This window comes from Thermobia domestica, chromosome 5, assembly GCF_964235325.1.
Source record: "Thermobia domestica chromosome 5, izTheDome1.hap1.1, whole genome shotgun sequence".
NCBI lineage: Eukaryota > Metazoa > Arthropoda > Insecta > Zygentoma > Lepismatidae > Thermobia > Thermobia domestica.
Genome location: NC_137458.1, coordinates 57845068 through 57872041, shown reverse-complemented (window position 1 = coordinate 57872041; position 26974 = coordinate 57845068). Strand labels below are relative to the sequence as shown.

Genomic DNA, 26974 nt, shown 5'->3' with positions numbered 1-26974 from the left:
TTCCTCTTGGGTCCGAATATTCGTCTCAGGATCTTGTTCTCAAATACTTTAAATCTATGTTCTTCCCTCAGAGTAAGTGACCATGTTTCACAGCCATACAGAACAACAGGCATGATTATCGTTTTGTATATTTTAAGTTTCAATTTCCTCGCCAAATTTGCGACGACAAGAGATTTTGAACCGAATAGTAACACGTATTCCCTGCTTTTAGTATACATTTAATTTCTCCATGAATATGATTTTCCTCTGTTAATATTGATCCTGGATATTTGAAAGTATCCACTTTATCAAAAGTATTATTTAATATTTTATCGCATCCATAATTTGCTGTATTCCGGTCCCGACGCACTTCCATGTATTTAGTTTTATATAATACTGTGAAAATCAAACGTAATTGTAAAGTTACTTCTGTTGCTTTGATAATTTTTTACGCAGTTCTTCACTTCATGAGGCAATCAAATCGATTAATTTTCCTTAGTCTGCATTCTGGAACAAATCTTTTTCTGTAAACATAAAAAATAAACGAGATAAATGGTTTTGACTTACCATTGATCTTAGTCTAGTTTTAATAATTTTCAATTTGAAAATGCCCTCTCACATGTGTGAAATGGAATGAAATGAAACATTCCAGTTTTGTGTTCCACGCATATGCCTACTACGCTAAAGGAGGCGGTGATGATGAGAAATGAATGTATGAAACGGTGAAATTAATAAAGTGGGAGGAACCGAAAGAACCTTCGGAAACCCACGCACATGGTGTTTGTTCACCACAAAGTACACTTGGCGCGAGCTGGGATCGAACCAGGGGCCCCATGGACCATAGGTGAACTCTGTACCACTGAGCCACCGCGGCCTCTACATGTGACTTTTGTACATAGGAGGGTGAGAACAAATTTGAAAAAAAATGAAATGAAATGAATGAAATCTTTCAGGTTTACGTCCCACAATTATGCCGGATATCCTAAAAGAGACGGTGATTATGAGAAATAAATGAAATTGTGGAATGAAAAAGGTGAGAGGAAACGGGAGAACCCCGAAGAACAAATTTGAAGCCAGTGTACAAATCACTGTTGCGATAGCTGAAACGGAAGAAGAAATGTGCATGATTGACATTTAAAGCACATTTGATTGTTCACATTTTCATTTTTTCCACACCCATTTTGTATGTCAGATTCATTTCAGTTTTCAGACTCAAGTTCGTTATCCTTGTGGTTTTCATTAGGTTCTGGCTTTGTTCTGTAATGGGCTGTCTCCCTCTCTCCCTCTCTCTCTCTCTCTCTTTGTCCGTCTCTCTCTCTCCCTCCCTCTCTAAGTGGTTAGCGTACGCGCCTTTGGCGTGAAAGACCAGGGTTCCATTTCCAGCGGAAGCTCATGCGGTTCGGATTCCACGTTAATCGGTAGGTCTCGTCTCATTTAGCCTCTCTGCTGAAAGGGACGTTAAACTCAAAACCAACTCAACCCTGTACTGCCCTCTCCACGTCTTTTGAAAACTATTAACTTCCAAACTGGTTCAATTGTAGAAGACAATACCGATCAATACGGGTAAGTTCAGTAATTTTGACAAAAACATCATGCGGGATGGCAGCAACATCAAATTTCGCTGTATCTTTGGGGATCTAGCCAAGAACAATTAAGAAATAAACCTTCATTTGCCACAAATCTTTCATCAATGTTTTGCAGACAACTATCAACGATTTCATAACATGCGACTTTAAAAAGTTCATAGGAACAAAAGGTCACTTTCTCGTCATTGTTTTTTCACCTGTGGCTGTTACGGACTGGAAGGGGCCTTTGGTAAGTACGAGGTTTCAATGCCTCATGGGGCCGGAGAAGACTTCTTTCGGAAAATGAACTTAATGTTTCCGGCACCTTTTTGGTAGGAAAACACAAGAATGCATTTGGAAACGCGAAAATTTGACCAAGGCCTACAGGTCCTGCGCCTTGTGATTCCTGCGGACAACTCGAGCCTCGAGCCCTTGGCGATTGAAGTAGCCAACGTGTCCAGCCCGGCACTGTATATGTGGTATCGTTTACTGAATGTAAAATTAAGGCACTATTTTTATTTCTTAAAATATAATTGTACACTGCATTTCAGTAGTTGAGACTGAAATTAGCTTTCTTACGAGAATAATAATACTTTGAACGTTTTTTGTTTCTTTCTTTAGCTGAGATGAATTTTTTGTGTAGTACTAATAGGGTTTTATTCTTCTGTAACAAATGAATTTTTGAAACTGGACTGCTGAAACAAGAAAGGTTGAACAAAAACATATGTAAGCCTTTGATTGTTTACGAGCCCGATCGGCGGATTACATTAGTAACTAATGTTTCTGTAGGACATTTACTCTTTGAACGAATACAATTAGCTACAAATCGCGCAGTTCAAATATTCGCTTGGTTTCTAACTTAATTATGACAGGAAACATTCAAAATAGATTTATGTAGAAATAACTTAATGTAATTAATCTTCCACTTTTAAGACTAATTCAAATATAATTACAGAACTTTATTATAGTTCTCGGCAGCAATGGTAGCAATTGAAAACATATGGAAATACGTTTTTGGTTACTGTCAGTTCGCAGTACCGACCACACGGAGCAACTTTGCTCTGAACCACCTTCCCGTCAGTGTTGCCAAAGTTACCACAAAATTTTGGATTTTGGAAGTGAACGCCTGTGGGAGTATCACCATTCATTTCAGTTACAACGAAAAATTTGTATTTGATACTAATATCGTTCATTTTGGGCTATTTTTAAATGTCTTGGTATCCCACCTTTCGACCCCCGGCCCGTATAGAATGGTAGCTGAGTTTGCAAGTCAACGCTAAAGTGTTACCATTGATCTCAGCGACGCGAAAACTATGAATTTGACACTAATATTGATCAGTTTGGATTACTTTCACATGTCTCGGTATCCCCCCTCCGGTGACCCTCGACCCGCAACCGAGTAGGGTGAATTTGGAAGTTAGTGTGATTGGAATTTCACCATTGATCTCAGCTACCAGGAAACCTATGAATTCGACAGAAATATCGGTCATTTTCTACTACTTTTACTTGTCCCGGTAAACGCCCCCCCCTGAGACAATCCCTGTTTTGAATTTTGACAAAAACGCTTCACCTAAGTCTGTGGCCAGGACCAAGGTATCCGTGACCCAAATTTGGTAACTCTCGGTCAATTTGTCTGGTTCCCAAGCTGGTCCCAGTAAACGCCCCCTCTGAGACCTCCCTGGTTCGAAATTTGAAAAAAGGGCTTCGTCTTGATCTGGGGCTTAGGCCAACGCTCCCCTGACCAAAATTTGGTAACTCTCGGTCCACTCGTCTGGTCCCTAGGCCGCACACAGACAGACACACAAACACACTCTTTATTCATCGTATATATATCGTTACGGCAAAGTAAGAAGTACTGGCTTATACCAAAATCTACGGTGGCCATGGTTAGTTCTTGACCGATTTTATATGGGTGTGTGAGTGTGTATTAATTATATTACAGTACCTTGACAATAATTTACTGCAATGTATATCCTTTACTTTATGATCACTTTCAGTTCAAAGAAATCAAAAATGATTAGAAAAACAAAAGAAAGTTAAAACTTTACAAAGAAAAAGCTTACATTCACTTACTCGAGTTGTCACTAGAAACTAAATGACATTGAAGGTTAAAATTGTTTTCTGTTGAGAGCACAAGACGTGGCCTATCAGAAAACAAAGCGGGATTCTGGAGGTTTTACATGCTATAGGTTGTATCTTTCCCGCACTTGTTGACGCTTGGGCTGATTCCAATAAGCAAAAGGAAAACAAACACATGAAAACTGCTTCAAACTAATAATGCTACATTTAAAAATCACCAAAAATGTCGCTAACCGAAAATACTAATTTTGTCGCTATTCTGTAGGTCCAATTCTTGAGACTTAGCTACTTTTCCCCCAAATTGCCGACAGTGCTTGCTGCTGTTTTGCAAGTAGTTAGTATAGAAGTATATAGATGGCAGGAATGTGCTACCACTTATAGTGCGGTTACGGCAAAGTAAGAAGAACGGACTTATACTCAAATCTACATTGACATGGTTAGTTCTTAACCAAGATTCCTTTGGTGACCAGTGCCGGATTTACATATAACCTAAACAAGCTATAGCTTAGGGCCCCACTGAATCTTGCGGGTCGCAAAAATTTAAAGAAGAACTGGATGTACATTTCCAAACTATAAGAAAATCAAAAAAAAAAAAAAAAAAAATAAAATTTACATATACGTAGCAACAGTGCTTCCTGCTATACAGGCTACTATGAAGTATGTAATGGGGCCCCTTTTGCTAACCTCCTTCCTAAAATATCACCAGTTTATCCATTTCTGTATATACGTTCATCTGGACACATAAAGGGCCCATTATCTTCAGCAGCTAAGAGCCCCACTAAACCTAAATCAGACCCTGCTGATGACTATAGGTTCTTTCTAATGACTGAAGGAAATTTTCGTATACAGAGAATTTAACAGATGCGGAAAAATGTATTGCTTGTGAGACACTTTTAATATAACCTTAAATTATTTAAACATTATTTTTTGATGTGTGTTCGACACAAAACACACAGGGTGTCCCGGGAGAAAGTGGCAATACTTTCGCAAATGGTAGGGTGGTTGATTTTAATTGAAAAGTTCGTATCATTTTGAATGGTAACTAAGATATGAACATATTTTAGGCAAAAAGTTCATATGATTTTGAACGATAAGTAAGGAAAGAACAGAAAAAAAGTGAAGTAGAAAAACGTAAACAAAAACACCAATCTGTAAAGCATGGAAATGTAATGGTAGTTGTGTAAGTAAACACTAGAAGCGACATGTTGATACTCATTCAACTGCGATCATATTGCACTCAAAGAGAAGAAAAACATAATGTGGTGTACGTAAAAACGTAAATTATATGCGTAAATTGAGTAGTGTTTGGACTTAACGTACGACTATATGTTACATCCTGCAGCAAACGTAGAACTGAAAACGTGTTTTATAATACTTTCCGTATAAGTGTTCCATCTATACGTACTTTCCGCATGAAAAAAAGAAGTCTGTATTTATACATGTTTTATAATACTTTCCGTATAAGTGTTTCCGCATGAAAGAAAGAACTGTGTATTTATACGTGTTTTATAATACTTAACGTATAAGTGTTCCATCTATACGTACTTTCCGCATGAAAAGAAGAACTGTGTATTTATACGGTTTTACAATACTTTCCGTATAAGTGTTTCCGCATGAAAGAAAGAACTGTGTATTTTTACGTGTGTTATAATACTTACCGTATAAGTGTTCCATCTATACGTACTTTCCACATGAAAGAAAGAACTGTGTATTTATATGTGTTTTACAATACTTTCCGTATAAGTGTTCCATCTATACGTACTTTCCGCATGAAAGAAAGAAATGTGTATTTATACGTGTTGTCGTACCTTGGCACCTTTACCTACCTTTTGGTGTACCTTTTGGTGTATCATTTTTCTTATTTCATTTTGTTTTCTTTCTTTCTTTTGTTTTCCTGTTGATAAATGGTATTACATTACATGTCAATGAGTCCACTAATGTCAATGATAGAGATATTGGAAAATATAGTAACCTCATAAAAGATAATGAGAGGTCGAATCTCAGAGCAACAACCGGACTATGAAAAAGCAATGACATTAGATGTGCGTATGGATAGAATTATTGACCGTCGCATGCAAAAACAGGGTGAAGGACTCAAGATAAAAGTACAATGTTCTTTAATTTCTTTGTCGAAGTAATACAAAAACGAAGGTAATGACTTGTATCAAAATCATGTGATGTACAAACGCTGGACTCTCACATGAGGTTTACGTCAATGATATCCGCTTTGGAAAGTATAAAACCTCCAGAAGGGGCTCCTTTAGTCACCCTTCTCTTCACCGGAGTCTCGGCTCGACGTTTTCGTAATTTTACTCGAAGAGGTCCGATGTGCCACCTGCGGTTGTGTCGCACATCACGTCTTGTCTTGTCTATTTGAACTTAGTCTCCCAAACGTTATATCACTTTCGTAAATCCTCTTAGTGAGAGTCTACGTTTAATAAGTCTTTGTTGTACAATTCTACATTTAAAAGTTCTTTGCAATTTTTCCGTGAAATCTCTAATTGGAACTGTAAACATCTTCAACCAATAAATTGTCATCAATCATTAGTTTCAAATCTACGTTTCATTTCTCTGGACACTGCTGTACTCCAAGCGGGAGTCGAACTAGTGATCATCTGCCGACGCCAACCGAAGGTACGCTGCCCAAGCCGCTCGGGGCGCTACAGTACAAACGAAACTTTTTGGTGACCAGCAGTGCGATAGTTCCAGTGTTCCAGAATTCCAGAAGTTAAGAGGAAGCAGTAGTGGCAGACCGTACAGTATCTGGACACAACCACTTCTAAGCAAAAGAACACCACCTGTTTGGAGGGAGCTGCCCATCCCTGGATTTGGACTTGTACATTCTAAAGACGAAGATTTTCCTGGTCTAATTGGTGCAAATTCCACATTTGAAGGAGGTTCCAAGGTTCCACTCCAGTACGGACCAGGCTGCACTTTCATTTCGCCGAATCACACTGGAGAAACTCAGCAGATCCCAGAAAGGAGCACATTCGGATTCCCGACTTAGGAAACACAACACCATCGAAGAGGACCACATCCTGTGATATAGGCAACCAGAAATTCATCTTCAAGGATACTCCGTATCAAGAATAATTGTAAGTTGTAAATTTTTTCTGTTGTTTCTCAATCAATTCATTATTTCTTTTCAATTTTAACATTCTTTAACAAAATTTAAAATTTTTTGTAACAAGGTGTAAAAGTTTTGCTTAGAGGTTTCCATTTAATTCTAATTTAAGTTAAACAAACAAAAATGGCTGAATCGAGGGACAGTGATAGTGAACCTGAGACCACTCAAACTTATTGCTCTATTAGCGAAGCTTTAAAATTAATATCAGAATCACTTACGGGAGACAAACGTAAGCTTAGAGAATTTATTGACAATGTTGACACCGCTTTTAAAGTTGTTGACCCCCAACAGCATAACATTTTATTAAAGTTTTTTAGGGCTAAAATTACAGCTGACGCGAAGTCAAAGCTGCTTGTTAGAAGCTCCACTGAAACGTGGGAGCAGGTTAAAGCAATTCTTGAGGAAAATTATGCCACAAAACGCACTCTAGATTATTATGCATGCGCTCTTTTTAATGCACGTCAAGGGAAACAAGAGAATACTGTCTCTTGGGGTTCGAGAATCGACTCCCTTCAGTCCGATCTGAAGGAAGCCGCTTGTCGTATTTGTAATGATGAGGAGCTTTGCGGTGGTATGTCATTAATTGAACACCTTTCAAAGGACAGTTTCATTCAGGGACTAGCCCACGAAAGAATTCAAACTATTGTTAGAAGCAAGGAACCTAGTAATTTAGGTAAAGCAGTAGAAGTGGCATTAGAAGAAGAAAGTAATATTCTCTCTCAGAGGGAGAAAGTGCAAACGAAATTAGATAGAGGCCGGCCACCTCCTAATGATGTAGTTTGCAATTTTTGTAAAAAAAAAAAAAAGAGGTCACGTAGCCTCGGCCTGTTTCAAGAAGAACAGGGATAGAAGAATTCCTCAAGTAAAATATATTCAAAAGAATAAATTTAGTAATAGTCATCCCGTGCAACACGCCATTGATGAAAGAAAATATCATGGTAGTGTAGGTAATTCGGGAAATGTGAATAGTCGTCCCGCGCAGCACGCCACTGATGAAAGGAAATATCGTGGACGTGTTGGCAATTCGGGAAACGTGTAAATGTTGAGGCAAGAGAAGCAAAAGAATCTTCTCTTGGCCTCTACAGTAATAGCCCGTTAATCTTGAAAAATAACAAGGTCAGTATATACATAAAGGGACTTGGTAAACAAATAATTATTTTGGCTGATACTGGGTCACAAATATCTCTAATTCGATTAAGCGAGCTCACACCTGACCTCCAGTCTTTAGTTGATAAAGACTCTGCTACAAAAATTAAAGGAATAGATTCTACTCCCATCTTTACAAGCGGAAGAGTTAATTTTAACTTTGGAATTAGGCCAAAAAGAGATAATGCATGAATTTCATTGCGTTTCAGATAATGTAAATTTAACTTCAGATATTCAAGGGATCACTGGATCAGATTTCTTTATGAAACAAAAATGTGTTTTAGATTTCAGTCAAAACATAACTTTGTTACACATTCCTCCGAGGTGTGAACAAATAGTAGAGGTCCCCTCAATAACAGAAAATATAGGAATTCTAAGTCGAAAAATATTGAAAGAAAATGTTATTTTGGGTGATGCAATTACTAAAGGAGAAAACAATAAATACATTGGCATTAGTCTAAACGCTAACGAATACCCCGTTACAGTAGAATTATCTCCAGTGACTTTAGAACCACTACCGTGTTCAGATGATACAACTAAAGTGTTGTCAATTCAAACATTAACTCACTCAGTAAATTCTTTTGCAAATTGCGATAGAATTAAGGAGCTAACTAACCATTTAAGATTAGAGCATTTAACCCCACATGAAAAAGTTAGCATATTAGAAATCTGCGAGGAATTTAACGATGTTTTCTTCCTCCCTGGAGACAAAATCAAGTGCACTCAGGCAGTTGAACATAAATTTCCTTTTCTCCCCCAGCATGAACATACGGTAGTAAACCGCCGAAACTATCGCTTACCTGAAGTATATAGGGAAGAAATAAAAAGGCAAGTAGAACAAATGTTAAAAGATGAAATAATACAACTTTCAGTATCTCCATTCAATTCTCCCGTTGTAATAGTGCCTAAAAAGCTATATAGTAGTAGTAAACAGAAATATCGAATTTGCTTGGACCTTTCTAGGGTCAATTCTCTTACCGTCGGTAATGCTTACCCGTTACCTAACATCTCTGAAATTTTAGATCAATTAGGAAGAGCCAGATTCTTTACAACGCTAGATCTTTATTCAGGTTATCACGCAGTAAAGGTATGTGAGGAGGATCGTCATAAAACAGCATTCACAGCAAATGACCAACATTGGAAATACATTCGTATGCCCTTCGGTTTAAAGGGGGCTCCTGCAACCTTTGCTCGATTAATGCAAGTAGTTCTTAGTGGAATAATTGGAATAAAATGCTTAGCTTATCTTGATGATGTGATTATTTACGCACCCTCTTTAAAGTCCCATAACGAGAGATTAATTGAAGTTCTGAAAAGATTACGTGAGCATAACCTTCAATTGCAACCTGCAAAGTGCGAGTTTTTACGAAAAGAAGTGATTTACCTTGAGCATATTATCTCAGAAACTGGAGTACGCCCTGATCCGCGATTAGTTGAAAAAGTACTCCATTACCCTGTAGCTAAGACTGTTAAACATGTGCGAACCTTTCTAGGACTTGCTACTTATTATAGACGTTTTGTAGAACATTTTAGCGAAATTGCCAAACCCTTGAATAATCTCTTAAAGAAAAACACCCCTTTTAATTGGACAGATACGGAACAACAAGCTTTTCATATTTTGAAACAGAAACTTACAGAGTACCCTGTACTACGTTATCCAGATTTTTCCAAACCCTTTATTTTAAGTACAGATGCGTCTCAAGACAGCATTGGTGCTATTTTATCACAAGGAGAATTAGGACAAGATTGGCCAATAGCTTATGCGTCGCGCACACTGTCTAAAGCTGAATCTAATTATTCTACAATTGAGAAGGAACTTTTAGCTACAGTTTGGGGTTGTAGTACTTTTAGACCTTACCTATATGGACGTCACTTTACTATTGTGACCGATCACCGCCCACTTTGTTACATTTTTAGTGTAAAAGACCCTAGTTCGCGTCTTATGCGTTGGAAACTAAAATTAGCTGAATACGATTTTGAAGTAAAATACCAACCCGGTAAAACCCACCAAAATGTTGATACCCTCAGTAGAATACAGGTTATAGAGGAAGCTAGTGAGCAGTTAACGGAAGAAAAGAAAAATCAAATTCTGAAAGAATTTCACGCTAGCCCCATAGCGGGACATCTTGGAATGAAAGCAACATATGAAAAGATAAAAGAACATCTTACCCTTAATAATATTCATCTAAATGCGTGGCCAAATATCAAATCAGAGGTAGAAAACTACGTAAAAAAAATGTGATAGCTGCCAAAGAAACAAAACCGTCACAAAAACAAAAATGCCTCTTGTCATTACCGATACTCCTGAAACAGTATTTGCCAAATGCTCAATGGACGTCGGAGACCCATTATACCCTAGTTTGCAAGGAAATCGTTTTATATTAACCTTTTTAGATTTATTGTCTCGTTACTTAATTGCCATACCTTTACCAAAAGAAGATGCAGACACAATTGCTCGCGCTTTTGTGGAGCATATAATTCTAAAATTTAGATGTCCATCAGTCTTAATTACAGATCAAGGATCAAATTTCCTTAGTCAAAAGTTTCGAAGAGTATGTAGGTTATTAGGGATAGAAAAATTACACACTACTAGCTACCACCCAGAAGCGAATCCGGTCGAACGTCAGCATGCCACTTTGATTCAAATGCTCAGAAATTTCGTTTCAGAGCAGCAAACAGACTGGGACCAATGGATACCTTTCGTACTATTTGCTATAAATGCAACAAAACATGCGAGTACTGGTTTCACAAGTTTTGAGTTACTTTTCGGACGTCCCCCGAATACTCCTGGTGTCTTACAAAGAGCTGCTAGTGAAGTTAATTATGCTTTAGATGATTATGTTAAAGAGCTTAAACAAAAGCTGCAAACATCATATGCTATAGCCAAAAGAAATCTTGAAAAATCAAAGTTCAAAAACAAAAATAATTATGATAAATCTTTAAATGTACAGACATTTAAAGAGAACGACCTTGTGTTATTGTTTGACGAAACGGTCAGAAGGGGGCGATCAAAGAAATTAATGGCCCATTGGGTGGGACCATACAAACTGATCAAAGTGGAAGGTGTCAATTGCACATTACAACTTCGAAAGAATAAAACATTAAAAGTGCATGCCAATCGTTTGAAGCATTATTATTAAATGTACTTTCAAGCTTCTGATATATCTAAGCTTACAGTAATACTTTTTTCTCTCTCTCTCTTTCTTTTTTTCCGCAGATGTTGACTTTCAGGTTTCCACGCAGTAAAGGTATGTGAGGAGGATCGTCATAAAACAGCATTCACAGCAAATGACCAACATTGGGAATACATTCGTATGCCCTTCGGTTTAAAGGGGGCTCCTGCAACCTTTGCTCGATTAATGCAAGTAGTTCTTAGTGGAATAATTGGAATAAAATGCTTAGCTTATCTTAATGATGTGATTATTTTCGCACCCACTTTAAAGTCCCATAACGAGAGATTAATTGAAGTTCTGAAAAGATTACGTGAGCATAACCTTTAATAGAACTTGCAAAGTGCGAGTTTTTACGAAAAGAAGTGATTTACCTTGAGCATATTATCTCAGAAACTGGAGTACGCCCTGATCCGCGATTAGTTGAAAAAGTACTCCATTACCCTGTACCTAAGACTATTAAACATGTGCGAACCTTTTTAGGACTTGCTAATTATTATAGACGTTTTGTAGAACATTTTAGCGAAATTGCCAAACCCTTGAATAATCTCTTAAAGAAAAACACCCCTTTTAATTGGACAGATACGGAACTATTGCTATACGGACTATTTGCTATAAATACAACAAAACATGCGAGTACTGGTTTCACAAGTTTTGAGTTACTTTTCGGACGTCCCCCGAATATTCCTGTTGTCTTACAAAGAGCTGCTAATGAAGTTAATTATGCTTTAGATGATTATGTTAAAGAGCTTAAACAAAAGCTGCAAACATCATATGCTATAGCCAAAAGAAATCTTGAAAAATCAAAGTTCAAAAACAAAAATAATTATGATAAATCTTTAAATGTACAGACATTTAAAGAGAACGACCTTGTGTTATTGTTTGACGAAACAGTCAGAAGGGGGCGATCAAAGAAATTAATGGCCCATTGGGTGGGACCATACAAACTGATCAAAGTGAAAGGTGTCAATTGCACATTACAACTTCGAAAGAATAAAACATTAAAGTGCATGCCAATCGTTTGAAGCATTATTATTAAATGTACTTTCAAGCTTCTGATATATCTAAGCTTACAGTAATACTTTTTTTCTCTCTCTCTTTCTCTCTTTTTTTCCGCAGATGTTGACTTTTGTTCTGTTATCACTATTATTGTGTACGGTCAGTGCATCCAACACTAAGGCTAGATTGGAAAGATTCCAAGACAGCCCAGGGTTATATTATGAGTTCAAAGGATACACAAAGCTATATAATACCGAATGGAGGCTCGTCACATATGTTAATCTAACTAGGTTAGATGGAAACTTTGCTATTATATCTCGTTAAGTACTAGCAACAAGAAATATTTGTAATGATAAGTTAATTCAGTCAAGCAAAACAAATTGTAACACCAGATTTTACAACGGCGTGACCTTAAAGATGAAGTCCATTGAAGACACACGTTTACTAATCAATGAAGTAACTGAAAACCGACAAGATAGAGTAAAACGAGGTCTCTTTGACTTTGTGGGTACCATTAGCAAAACCTTATTTGGTATAATGGACGGTAGTGATGCAGCGTGGTATACTCAGCAAATAAATAAATTGGAGCAAGAACAAAGCGACTTTCTTAAATTAAGCAAAGAACAAATGACGGTTGTAAAAAGTACCTTACTAACATTAAACGGAACCATTTCCACTATTCAAGAGAATGAAAATAATTTAAAAGAAAGTTTAGATAAACTAACTTTAGAAATTAACAAAAGAACAAAGCAAATTTCTCAAAATTTCCTTACTTTAGAAATGAGGCTCACCTTAAATGAGCACATTCAAAAAATTGACCGTCTTTTAAAAGATTTACGACAGGGCTTTGAATTGATATTGCAAGCCATCATAAATGCTCAAAAGGGTATTCTCCAACCCCATATAATAACTCCTGCTGAGATATTACGTCAATTTAAGACGAGTGCCACTAGCTTACCCACTGGACTAAGTCTACCATTTCCGACTAATTTGGCATATGGATACTTACTCCTTAAGGTCATGTCCTTAGATGTCTTTATTCACGATAATATACTGGGTAATGTAATTAGCTTACCTTTAACAGAACATTTGCAATTCGATATGAATCATATCATTCCTTTACCGATTAGAATACAAAATACTACCAATAAATATATTTATGTACTGTATACTAAAGAATATTTGTTATTTAATAATACTCAGCAATACTATGCTAAGTTAAGTGAAGTAGAATTTTCAAAGTGTAAAATGTTGCAAAATAATCAATATGTATGTAAACAAAGTTTTCCAATTATGTCAACACATTTACATGAAGAATGTGAAGTAAAATTATTACAGTACACTAGAGAATTACCTGAAAATTGTAATAGAAGAATTGTTCACCTTGACCAAACATTGTGGACACAATTAGATAAAAATGAATGGTTATTTATTAGTCCCGATAAAGAGAAAATGACAATTCTATGTCAAAATCAAGAACCTTATGACCTTATTATTACTAATCTAGGAAAGTTAATATTAGAACCAAACTGTAAAGGTTATGGAAAACAAATAATGATTCAAGCTCATAGCATTTATGAATCCAATACTACATCAAAAGATTTAATACCTAAATTGAATCTTACGTATGACTGTTGTGAAGTTCATGGTCAAACTATAAGTTTGGACGAAATACAATTAAATGTACAAATCAAGCATGTAATTAATAATTTTAATGATTTAAGATATGCTTCTCATAAGATTGATGATATTGAGCAGGCTATAACTGAACAAGAATGGAAACTTGCGTATTCTTGTAAAATGTCTAAAATATCAATTTTTGCTTACATTGTATCTATTGTAGTACTTATCATTATGATATTATGTTGCTGCAAATATTGTAAATGTTACAAGTTGTATAATAGATGGACTAAAGATGACAGTTGTTGTAGAGCATTGTGTTGTTTTAAACCAGCAATAATAAATAGAATTCAAACTGACCCACATAAAGCAACTGTAACCCCCATTGAATTTTCTGATCTTAATAAAAGTGAGTCAGAGTTATTAGAGCTAAGGGAAGTTGAAGATTTAACCCCCAATGTTTCCCAGACGAGCCCTCCAACGGGAACAATGTCCAGGTTATCCAGTAGAAAATCGTTACCTAGAATAAAAAGCCGCTGATCCCTCTTCAGCTCAGCCATTTCTTAGGTAATCTTAACATTTTATTGCATAAAGTAAAAATGGTGTACTTATGTATTTAATTGTGTAACAAACAAAAGGGTTTATGTATTATATAGCATATAATAAAAAAAAGCATTAATGTAACACTTTTTTTTATCTTAGGGGGGAGGTGTCGTACCTTGGCACCTTTACCTACCTTTTGGTGTATCATTTTTCTTATTTCATTTTGTTTTCTTTCTTTCCTTTCTTTTCCTGTTGATAAATGGTATTACATTACATGTCAATGGGTCCACTAATGTCAATGATAGAGATATTGGAAAATGTAATAACCTCATAAAAGATAATGAAAGGTCGAATCTCAGAGCTACAACCGGACTATGAAAAAGCAATGACATTAGATGTGCGTATGGTTAGGATTATTGACCGTCGCATGCAAAAACAGGGTGAAGGACTCAAGATAAAAGTACAATGTTCTTTAATTTCTTTGTCGAAGTAATACAAAAACGAAGGTAATGACTTGTATCAAAATCATGTGATGTACAAACGCTGGACTCTCACATGAGGTTTACGTCAATGATATCCGCTTTGGAAAGTATAAAACCTCCAGAAGGGGCTCCTTTAGTCACCCTTCTCTTCACCGGAGTCTCGGCTCGACGTTTTCGTAATTTTACTCGAAGAGGTCCGATGTGCCACCTGCGGTTGTGTCGCACATCACGTCTTGTCTTATCTATTTGAACTTAGTCTGCCAAACGTTATATCACTTTCGTAAATCCTCTTAGTGAGAGTCTACGTTTAATAAGTCTTCGTTGTACAATTCTACATTTAAAAGTTCTTTGCAATTTTTCTGTGAAATCTCTAATTGGAACTGTAAACATCTTCAACCAATAAATTGTCATCAATCATTAGTTTGAAATCTACGTTTCATTTCTTTGGACACTGCTGTACTCCAAGCGGGAGTCGAACTAGTGATCATCTGCCGACGCCAACCGAAGGTACACTGCCCAAGCCGCTCGGGGCGCTACAGTGTTTTATTATACTTTCCGTATAAGTGTTCCATCTATACGTACTTTCCGCATGAAAAAAGAACAGTGTATGTATACGTGTTTTATAATACTTTCGTATGTGTTCCATCTATACGTACTTTCCGCATGAAAGAAAGAACTGTTTATTTAAACGTGTTTTATAATAGTTTCTGTATAAGTATTCCATCTATACGTACTTTCCGCATGAAAGAAAGAACTGTATATGTGCGGTAACGATCTCATAGATGGATGAACGTATATAACATATACCTAACGTATATAGCATACGTACACTCATGTCAAAAATTTTTGTCGCATGTCTATAAATATGTTGTTGTAGGAATATAATTTGATAACGGATTCGCCTGGTATTTCTTATAATGTTAGTATATGTATAATCGGAAAAGACATGTATGTGGCAGATGTCATGTCGAAAGATCAGTAAATACGAACAATAAAACGAAAATAAAAATTTTCTTGTGAATTTAGCAACATTGGGTTTTACGTATTCTAATTTTCGTATTTATAATTCTTTCTCTATGAAATTTACCACAAATATACATTTTCCGATTATACACATAGTATCAGCATTAAAAGTACCCTGCAAAAGCATTATCAAATTATATTCTTACAAGAAGACAGTTATAGATATGCGGCAATCATTTTGGATATGAGTGTACATGTATGTAATATACGAAGGACTATTAAATGCCAGAGAACCTGTAGCTTCATGACGTAACATCTAAGTTGGAAAAGGCATATAGCATATAAATAACGTATCCTCCGTACAGATTTGCGTAGTAAACTTATGGATTCCGTATATTTGTACAATATATCGCTGTCCGGAAATGTGATTTTTCTCCGTGTTGCATTCGTAAATTTCTTTATATTATATGTAATGATAAACAATATCTACTGTATCGAGCATTTTAGCTTTCAAAATTTAACTTCTCATATAAATTAGATATGCTATATTCCGCTCAGAAATACGCATATTTTCCTTATATTCCATAAATGGGATTATAATGTAAGTCCTTGAAGGGTAATCGATATAATACATTAACGGCCATTCGTGTAGATCAGTTAATCTTTAACACTGCTTACTAAGTATAAATTTGTATGGCGTTTTAGTATCTTTCGAGCATTAAAAGCATTCTGATTCTCATAACCTTTCATAACATAAGCCATTACTTTTCTTTGAGAAAATTCATGGAAATGCCTAATGCAACCTTTGTTCAATGTGAATATAAACGCATTCACATAATGCAACAATGTGAATATAAAAGCATGTATTGAGACTATATACAGAAAAAGGGTATTACTCGATATTTAGTTTCTAAAGTTTGGATTTGTATCAGTGCTACCTACAATGACTCAGTCAACCATATTTAACGAATAGTGTAAAAAATTCTCTGTTTCAAGGTAAATGTTTCTTTTTCTACTATTATTCCTTTATGAATACAATGTGTAAACGATTTAACCCATATAAGCCCCGCGGGTCGAAAACGATCCCCTTGTGTATTATGTTATTGCTAAAGATTATGTATTTGCCTCTCGGGTCGTTTTCGACCCCGTATCATAATTAGTCAATGGGAGATCAGCAAAAAGAAATGACACTAAATTCACTAAGAATAGGTCGAAAACTATCTATCTTCCAAAATAAATCAAAATAAAAAACAAAAAAGATAAGTGCATATATGGAAGCGCACTCGCGAAAAGGTGTCGGGATCAGACCCCTAAAAACTTCGTAACACAACATACATTTATAGACACACATTTTCCCAGAGTTCTGCTCTGAAGCGCCACCACTTGCATGGTGACGAGTTTTGTTATATCCTTCCTTTTCCTCATCCTGGGCTTTTCTCACTGCCTCTTTCTCGAAAACCGTCTGTCAGACTCATCAAGCCAAGGGCAGCTGGTTTTACAGATCGAGTCAGGGGACCTGCCTCCCCTGGACAACTATCCAAACGGGTTGTCCCACCTTCATTATTTTCATCAACTCCCACTTCATCACTATATATTCATTGTACTGCGTTACGGTGTTCCAGCACACACTGGTTTCTTGGGATGGGAGATTCAGATGCTCCTCCTGGATCCTTTGGGAATGGACGCCATTCTGGCTTACCCCCTGTTTTCGTCACTCCGTCTGCTTCGACCACGACAGTGGTCAAAAGAAAGGATAAGGGCACAAGACAGCGATCGCAGTCGGGCAGTTCAACTGCATCCACTGCTTCAAATGTGTCCACTAGATCCAGGTCTCCAAGGCAGCAGCAACTCTATTCAGAAACTATCAAACAACCTCACCATCAGGCCAAGAAACCACACAGAGACAATACTTCAGATCATTCTGACATGGAAACCGGAGACAGAAGCACTACTGTTACTCCTCAATTTCAACACTCGATCATAAATCAACCTCCTAAACCTATACATCACTCCTTCCTTCTCCAGCATTTCGACACTAAATACAGTAACGAAAAGTTCATTACCCTACAACTTCGGAAATATCTTCCAAGTATACCACTCACAGAAGTAGTCAAAACTAGAAATGGTTATATCGTAAAATCCACAGATCCACAGTTTGCAATCACAGTTAGGAACAAGGCTTCTTTCGAAATCTTTGGCAAAAATGCTACCATTACCACTCTTTCTTCTGTACGTCGGAAGCAATCACCGCCACCTAGACGTCCACCTTTCCTATCTGTCGTCATCCGAGGGGTCGACCCATCCTATTCAGACAATGAGATACAAGGAGAACTCCAACTCGCAGGTCACACCATCCATAAAGTCATGCGTATACGTAACAATGCAGGTCCCATATATATGGTACGTATACTCACTGCCTCACAAAATACAATAGATTCATTGCTCACTACTGGCACTTACATCTATTATCGTCGGCACAGGGTCGAACCCTCACGCTCGCCTGCTCCTCTTCCTGAGCGTTGCGAAAATTGCCAAACTTACAGTGATCATAGCACAGCTAGTTGCAAGAATCCACCAGTTTGTGGTATTGTGCAGGCCCTCATCAAACATGCACTTGTCGGAATCTCGAACGGCTACCCGAATGTCCAACCTGCCACAACCAACATCCGGCCTACAGCTATAAGTGCAAGAATAAACCACAGCCTGACCAACAACACCCACATTTAGTAGTTTCACTCCGTATCCCAGACTCTTCACCTCCTCCCAGCCAACAAACTACCGATCCAGTTACCATTCAACAACTCCTTCAATTTTTAACTCTCGCTTTACAGAACATCCATCCCTTTCAGCGCAATCACATTCTACAGCAACTCACAAAGGCCGCTAAATCTGTTTTCAACGTTAACTTCTACGCCACTTATACGAACAAGTACGTCCATTTCCATACATCTCCACAAGAAACAGCCGTTTAACTCTGTACATTATGGATTTAGTCTTTCTCTTCCTTAATATCCGCTCTCTACCCAAGAATAAAACTCTATTTGAAGCACTTTTACTTGAAGAACACGTCTCAGCCTTCTTGCTGAACGAGGCATTTCTAACGAAAACCACCTCATGTAACATTCCTCGTTATACGCTTGTACGTCACGACAACACAGCACCAGCATTACGGGCAAATGGAGGCGTCGCAATACGTTTTCCAAATCACATACCTCATCGCAATCACATTTGTTCCATTCCTCACCTCCCAGAGCATATAATCACTACCTTATATTTCAAGTCTATTATGATCACCTTCGCTACTATTTACATTCGCCCAGGTCATCCTATTCCACTCGTATTTTTTAGTCACATATCTCACACCTATAAAAATTATATCATCCTTGCTGACATAAACTATCATAGTCGCACTCCTGCTGAACGCATACAATTCTCAGATCATATAACCACTCACACCACTGGCATTCTCCACATTCCTCCGACTCCTACTAGACCTGTATCAAATACCACACCTGACATTGTTATCACTTCAAATACACTTGCTGCTAAGAACACCCTTACAGTTCTGGACCTACTCGGTAGTGATCATGCCCCGATCAAGCTCTCATATCATATGGGCAATGCTCGACCTCACGATGCACCTCCGCCAATTCAAACTCCACGTTTCGACAAATCTGATTGGGATCATTATCGCAACTATCTTACCACTGCCGTAGCTCATTTGCACCCTCCCACTTCATCAGATGAGCTTTACACACATATTGAAACGATCACTTCAGAAATCACCTATGCATCAGAACTGTTCATTCCCACCACCAGCTCCACCCCTTATCAGCCTAAATTACCTCCGCATTACCTCACTCATATCAAACGTTCCCGGCAAGCTTATCGGGAATACATAAGAACACGAAACCCCGAAGCTCTTCAACTTCACCATCAAGTGCAACGTTCAGTCAAAAACTACATTCAAGCATACAAACGCCGTCAATGGATCAACGCCTGTAATAACCTTACTGACAATGTACACCCTTCACGTTATTGGAAACGTCTCAACGCACTCTGTGGCAAGTACAGCAAAACCCCATACCCTCTCATCATCGACAACAGTCACGCACCATCTGACCAAGCTAAAGCAAACGCCTTTGCTGACTATCTACAAGACATCTTCACACCATCCCGTCATGACCACATTTTTGCTCATCCAGTCGATCATGTCAACACCGCACATCCTATCCTTCAACCAAATCTTAATCATATTTTGCCGGAGCATGAACTCACAGCTCCAATCACTGTTACAGACATCACCACAGTCGTGCAGCATAAACGAAACTCTGCTCCTGGTTTTGATTCCATCACATATCGTCATATCAAAGAAAGTCATATTTCTCTACTTCTTCTTCTAGCCTCTATTTACACTTTTATTCTCAGAACTGGCTTTTTCCCCGCTGAATGGAAGATGTCCAAAACCCTCATGTTTCCGAAACCAAACAAACCTCCTAGCGCAGTCTCTTCCTACCGACCTATACAACTTACTTCCACTTTCAGCAAAATTCTTGAGCGCATGCTTGTCAACAGACTTCATCCATACCTCCACGCACGTAATCTCATACCTTCTTTTCAAGCCGGATTCCGCCCGTCTTATTCCATTAACGATCAGCTTTAACGTCTAACAACTCTCATTACAAATCACTATAATTCCGTTTGTCCATCCTGCCTTGTTCTGTTCGACCTAGAAAAAGCATTCGATAAAGTCTGGCACCTTGCACTTATTTTCAAACTCATCAAGCTTAAATTGCCCATGTCTTACATTCGCTTCATTTTTCACTTCTTGGCATGCCGTATCACATATGTTAACATAAACAACCATCTATCACACCCTATCTTCCTAAATTCTGGTGTCCCACAAGGCTCAGATCTGTCCCCTTTACTGTATTTACTGTTTGTTTCCGATTTTACTTCTCTTCCAGACGACGTGTATACTTTCCAGTATGCAGATGATACAGCCTTCCTTGCCCTTGGTCGCACCATCAACCATATCAACCTCATTTTACAAGAATCTATGAATCGTTTATCACACTGGTGTCATAAATGGCACCTCACCATAAATGCTTCGAAAACACAGGCCATAGTATTTCTGCCGCCACGCAAACGCTCCAAGACCCACAGAAATCCATCACTTCTTTCTCTAAAAATTCAAGATACAGCGATCCGTCCATCCAAAACTGTTACTTACCTTGGTATCGTTTTTGACCACCATCTCACCTGGCTTCCTCATCTTAATTACATCAAAACCAAAGTATATAATCGTCTGAATCTCCTTAAACGTCTCACTGGCACTACCTGGGGCCCCACCTCAACCATGGTTCTCAACACATATAAAGCATTTCTCCGCCCTGTCCTTACATATGGTTTCACCGCTTGGCTCTCAGCTCCTACCTCGTACTACTACAAACTTGCAACATTTGAACGTCATGCCTTCCGCATTGCCTACCGCATTTCTCTTCCCAGTCCGACTAGATACCTATATTCACTCATTACTTTCCCTACATTACTTTACCACCTCGAATCTCTTCGCCTCAAGTTCATCACTGTCCGATATATGCAGCAGCAACCGCTTCTACTTGCCACTATGCACTACCTTGCCAATTCATTTGCTCGCCCTCGATATTACCATCTCCCTCTCAATTTGCTGTTTACATTATACTGTTATACCTTGCCACCAAATCATCCCGACCTAGAACTATTGCAGGATCATCGATTGCATGTCCATCTTCCTCATATTTTTCCCTCGCATCAAGCACAGTGATTACCCTCTGTACCTAACAGGGCCTCCCTCGTCTTCATTCGCCTAGCGTCGCCCCTAGGCAGAAGATAACCCGCATTTGTTCTGCTAACATTCCCTACGTGTTGTGGCGTCATCTGCACTCATTTCATCCCTCATGATCATCTCTGCAAATAATATACTTTTAATATACTTTTAATCAACTTGTTCTGTAATCTATAATGTATGTATGGTATGTTTTTCCCTATGTCTTGTATACCCTTTGCCTCACTGATGATTATGGTCGCAAAGACCATAATGACCTGACATCTGTAGTAATTGTTAAATAAAGTCTCATAGCCCAACGCCCGTCATTCCACATCCATATAATTCCTATGCAAAACTTCCTTAAAGAGGGTGTAGCCCTCTACAGGGTAGCTAACCTGCGGGCTAGCATAATAATAAAGAAAAAACATACATTTATACACTTTCTCAATAACACTATGTTTGTTTAATACAAACATGATTGATGTACATGAAAATTTGATCTTTCACCACACCTGCACTCTTTCTCTTACAAAAACAACCTAGTTCGATCATTTTTAAAACGAAATATATAGTTGGAAGTATTTTACAATTACTTGTATTTTTTCGGGTGCAGAGTAATACCCGTTCAGTACTGCATAGACCTAATGCCTTGTAATATTGGAAACCCCTTTTGAACCCCTTCCATCAAAAATTTCCTGGTCCGCTCCTGATCTAGATACAGTAAAGAAATAACAACTTTAAACATCTTGAAACACACCAAAATATATTCCAAATTTGCACGATGCTCGATGCTGAACGTATCAAAGTGGACAAATTTACCGATTGCAACCATGTATAAAAATAACGTAACGTTCAGTATTTTTACTACAAAGCATCTTTTAGATCTCATAGTTAACAAAATACACACTGGCTCTGAAAAGTTTTAGACTACCCGGATTTTTGTGTGCATCTTCTCTGAGCCTATTATTTGTTTTCACGTGAATTATTCCGTCATGCATCAGAAGTACTTCTGCCTAAAGGGAATTTGATGACAGTTGAATCAAGATCTGAGAGGTATTGCAGGTAATATGTCTAATTACATTTCTTAAAATAGAAGACAATATAATAGAAATACAGCATAATTGAAAGAAAAATGTGGATGGTGATGTACTATATTAGTTTTGTTTGAAAGGTGTAGTCATAGGAGGACAATGGAGTGGCAGAAATTTGAACGATAAAGCAGTTATCCAAATTTTGCAGTTCTATAAATCTTGTAGATATGCTAACGTTTAAAAAGTAAAAAAAGCCATAGTTTACAACGTTTACGACCAACTAAAAACTTTCTGTGCTCAATCGTCGGATTCGTCGCTCAGTGGGAACATTAGCGTAGTGCTATCCTTTGTTATTTCAACGCGCAATAAAGGGTCATATGAAACCATCGTAAATCCTTTCAAGGTACGGTATTTTTGACTTTCTAAACATTAGCTTATCAACAAAATCTAAAGAACTGCACAATTAGAAAAAAAACTACGTTTACTTTCAAATTTCTGACATTATACATGGTGTCCACATTCTGGAAAGTCAGGGAAAATCAGGGATAGTCAGGGAAATGGATTTTAGTCAGGGAAAGTCAGGGAAATCACAAGAAAAGCTTGCCAAGTCAGGGAAAGTCAGGGAAAATGCACAAGAAATTGTACGATCAATTACAAACATTACAATTAGAAAGATTTCTTGTATGTTTTGCAGTTGATTCCTGGAGGGACAAACACCATATGTTGATGGAAATGTACAAGTATTTTTGTATTTACCTTCTGATGCTTATCAGAAGGTACTTTCCCGCCTTCCTAGCAGCTCATTTTTTTCTTCCGTTTTTTTTTTTTTTTTTTGGTTGTTTTGTTTTGTTTGTTTGCTTTTTACTTGACAGTAGAGTATTTTGAATCTCTTCTTGGTTTCATACATACTTTATTTTCATCTTTTTCTAACACCTGTACTATAGGAATACCAAGTCAATATTTCAGGCTCTTTGGTAGGCTAAGCGAAAAAAATTCAGTTGTTAATATCAGTTGAAATGTTTCGCACGACCTGAGCCCAATAATGAAACATACCAAAACTGAGGGCTTGTCTAGATACTTAATAGATTGTTTCGCATGGCCTGTACCCAATGATGAAAAGCAACAGGATGATTCAAAAGATTTGCACCATAAACTACATCCGTGAACATGTGATTGTGAGTCAATGATGCAGGCATAATGGGCTTGCTTATTCCGTGAGCGCTTGCTTCCCGTAAACAAACTTGGCCTAGCTGTCAGTCCAAAGTCCTTATCAGTTAACTATTCCTTTGAACACAGTGTTTTTTATATAAACAGGGCTCCCACTTGTCCTGTTTTCCTATATTTTGGAAATTTGTGACAATTATTATAGGACAAATATATATGTCCTTTATTTCCTTTATTTTTCAAGTGCAGTCCCAATGATGATTTAAATTGCTACATATTAGCAATATGCTAATTGTGTCTTAGGATTTTTTCTGAGGGACTAGAATATGCATATGCCTTTATGAGCTATACATATTTGCTAATTTAATTGTATTTAAATTTTTCTTGTATAGATCATTAGTTTACAATGCCAAGAAAAACTCGATTTTGCGATCAGTGGCTAAGTGATCAGTCCATATTTATTTTATTATTATTTTTTTAAGGATACAGCAGGTCTACTAAGTTTAAAAAGTAAAAAGATACTCTTATTTTGTATTAATCTAAATCTTGTTTCCGGTTGCCCTTGGAGGTGAAGGGTGATCTTTTCTTACAATACATTTATATTTTTTTCTGTGCTTCAGAGCATAATATTCTATTGTATCTACCTATCTACATAATTTCTAAACCGCAAAAGTTGGACCGCTTTGTAGTTACTAACATTGATATACTTACGAGATAACAGGTGCTGATAGTAAACTGTTACCCCAATTTGATTACCATCACTAATATATGTACGAGCTTTCGAGAACTAACTCACTGTTCTCATCATCAGGCTTAGATGGGAGAATAGGATGGGTGAGGGCAGCACGGACGATGATGTGAACAGTGAGTTAGTTCTTGAAAGCTCGTACATATATTAGTGATGGTAATCAAATAGTGGTAACAGTTTACTATCAGTACCTTTTGTCTGGTAAGTATATCATTGTACGTAATTTCTAATTTCACTTCCAAAAATATTTTAGATGCCTTTCTTTGCATTGCTTCAGAAATTAATATCACTTTCTCTTTTTGCAGGTTTAAGTGGGATGTCAACTCAATAATCTGACCTTATGAGTCATCATAATGGCTAATAAGTCAACTTCTTTTAATGATCAATGGCTTGATGAAAAGTTGTACCCGGAATTTTCATGTTGGATTGGACGTGTACATGGAAATAGTGGATGTGCGTTTTGCAAAGTATGTTCAAAATCATTCAAGCTTAGTAACATGGGACGAAGAGCAGTGTCCTCTCATGCTAAAGGACCTCAACATCTTAAGAACTTGAAAGCTAAACTCATGCAACCTGCTGTCAGTGTGTTTGTGCCTTCCAGTTCAACAGGTCAGTCATCAGGTACAAGTGACTGTAGCCAGGAATCTGATCAAACTGTGTGTAAGCATAAAGATGATCAGCCAGAATCAAGTGAAGGAAGTGGTGAAATCAATAGCAAAAATAAAGAGCGTGGTTTACATTCATACATATAGACCGAAGAAGTTATGAAGGCAGAAATAATATGGACTTTGGAGTTGGTTGCAAAGAAAATATCCTTGAATGCTTGCCAGAACATTAGCCAAACTTTCCAGTTGATGTTTCCTGACAGCTCTATTGCTTCCAAATTTACCCTTGGGAAGACAAAAGCCTCTTATCTAGTAAATCATGGCTTGGCTCCATATTTTAAAGATTGTGTTATGGATAGAGTTAAACAGGCTTCAGATTATGTCATATATTTCGACGAATCTCTGAATAAAGTAGTTCAGAGAGGCCAGATGGACCTAGTCGTAAGATTCTGGGATGTAAATCAACAAAAAGTTTCTACATCATATCTAAATAGTGTATTTTTGGGACGGGCAAGAGCCGATGATCTTTTGGAGAGATTCAGAGAGGGAATAGGTCTTTCATTAGACAATTTACTGCAGGTTTCCATGGATGGACCAAACGTAAATCTCCTCTTCAGGGAAAAACTAAAGAGTGAAATGTGCCAACGAAATCCCGATGGAAAAAGTTTGATAGACACTGGTGTTTGTGGACTACATGTTTTGCATGGTAGCATGAAAAATGGGCTAAAGGCATCACAGTGGCATTTAGACGAGACTCTTAGGGATATGTATTACCTTTTTAATAACAGCCCAGCTCGCCGGGCGGAATATACTACCATTACAGGATCCACCGATTTCCCAAAAAAGTTCTGTTCTATCAGATGGCTTGAGAATGTGGATTGCTTGGAAAGGGCTGTGAAAATTTATCACAATGTGAAGAAATTCATACAAGATTCTACACTACCTAGTTGTCGGCAACAATCTTCTTTAAAGGAACAGATGAAAGACCCTCTGTTGAAGAGTAAGTTGGCTGGTTATAGAGTTGTTTCAGCAGAATGTGAAACTTTTCTTCGAAGATTTCAGTCTCCAAAGCCACTAATGCCTTTCTTGCACACAGCACTTTTGGACTTAATGCATAATTTATTGGCTCGATGTGTGAAACCAGAAATATTGCAGCAAGCTGACTCTGCTCAAAAACTGATGTCTTTGGAACTTTCAAATGAGAACCTTCTTCCTTCAGCAATGATTGACATTGGTTTTGCTACGAGGAAAGTATTAAGAGAAACCGTATGTACAGACAAGGAAAAGCAGAATTCAAACTTGAGTTTCGCAAATTAATCATAGGTTTAGTTCAGAAGTTGCGTGAAAGAAGCCCGCTGAAGTACAGGTTTGTGCGTGGTGTCACTTGTTTTGCCCCAAGTATTATTTTGGAGCAGCCATCTCTAGCAAGAAAGAGAGCGCAGATTGTTCTTGAAGACCTTCACAGTGGAAACAGGATTTCGTCAGATGTGGCTGAACAGGCAAAGAAACAGTTCAGTGTATTGTGTGTTGAAGCACAAGGTTCCTTGAAATCATACTTTTGCGAGTTTACTGCAAGACACGACGATTCTGTAGGATTAGATGAGTTTTACTACAAGATGCTAAAGGATGATGTCAAGTTTGCTAGCCTTTTGAATGTAGTGAAAATTTGCTTGATAATGTCACATGGCAATTCACCGGTTGAAAGTGGTTTCTCCATCAACAAATCACTACTTGTAGAAAATCTTGTAGAACACTCTCTGGTGTCTCAAAGACTTGTGCATGATGCTATCAGCAGTGCTGGGGGTGTAGGTAATATATCCATCACCAGGAGCTTACTACAGTCTGTAAAATGTTCCAGACGAAGGTACCAAGATTATCTGGACAAACAGAAAAGTGTACAGCGAGAAGAAGAAAAGAAAGTTGTAGAAAAGAGAAGGATTAATC

General features: G+C 37.5%; 1 protein-coding gene across 1 annotated transcript; it reads left to right on the top strand.

Annotated features, from left to right (window-relative positions):
* Nucleotides 1-18656: 18656 nt before the first annotated feature.
* On the top strand, nt 18657-24756 carry LOC145685094 (uncharacterized). Its single transcript, XM_081757438.1, has 2 exons — nt 18657-20049; nt 24731-24756. The coding sequence occupies exons 1-2, from the start codon at nt 18657-18659 to the stop codon at nt 24754-24756; spliced, it is 1419 nt and encodes a 472-aa protein (XP_081613564.1).
* Nucleotides 24757-26974: the final 2218 nt, after the last annotated feature.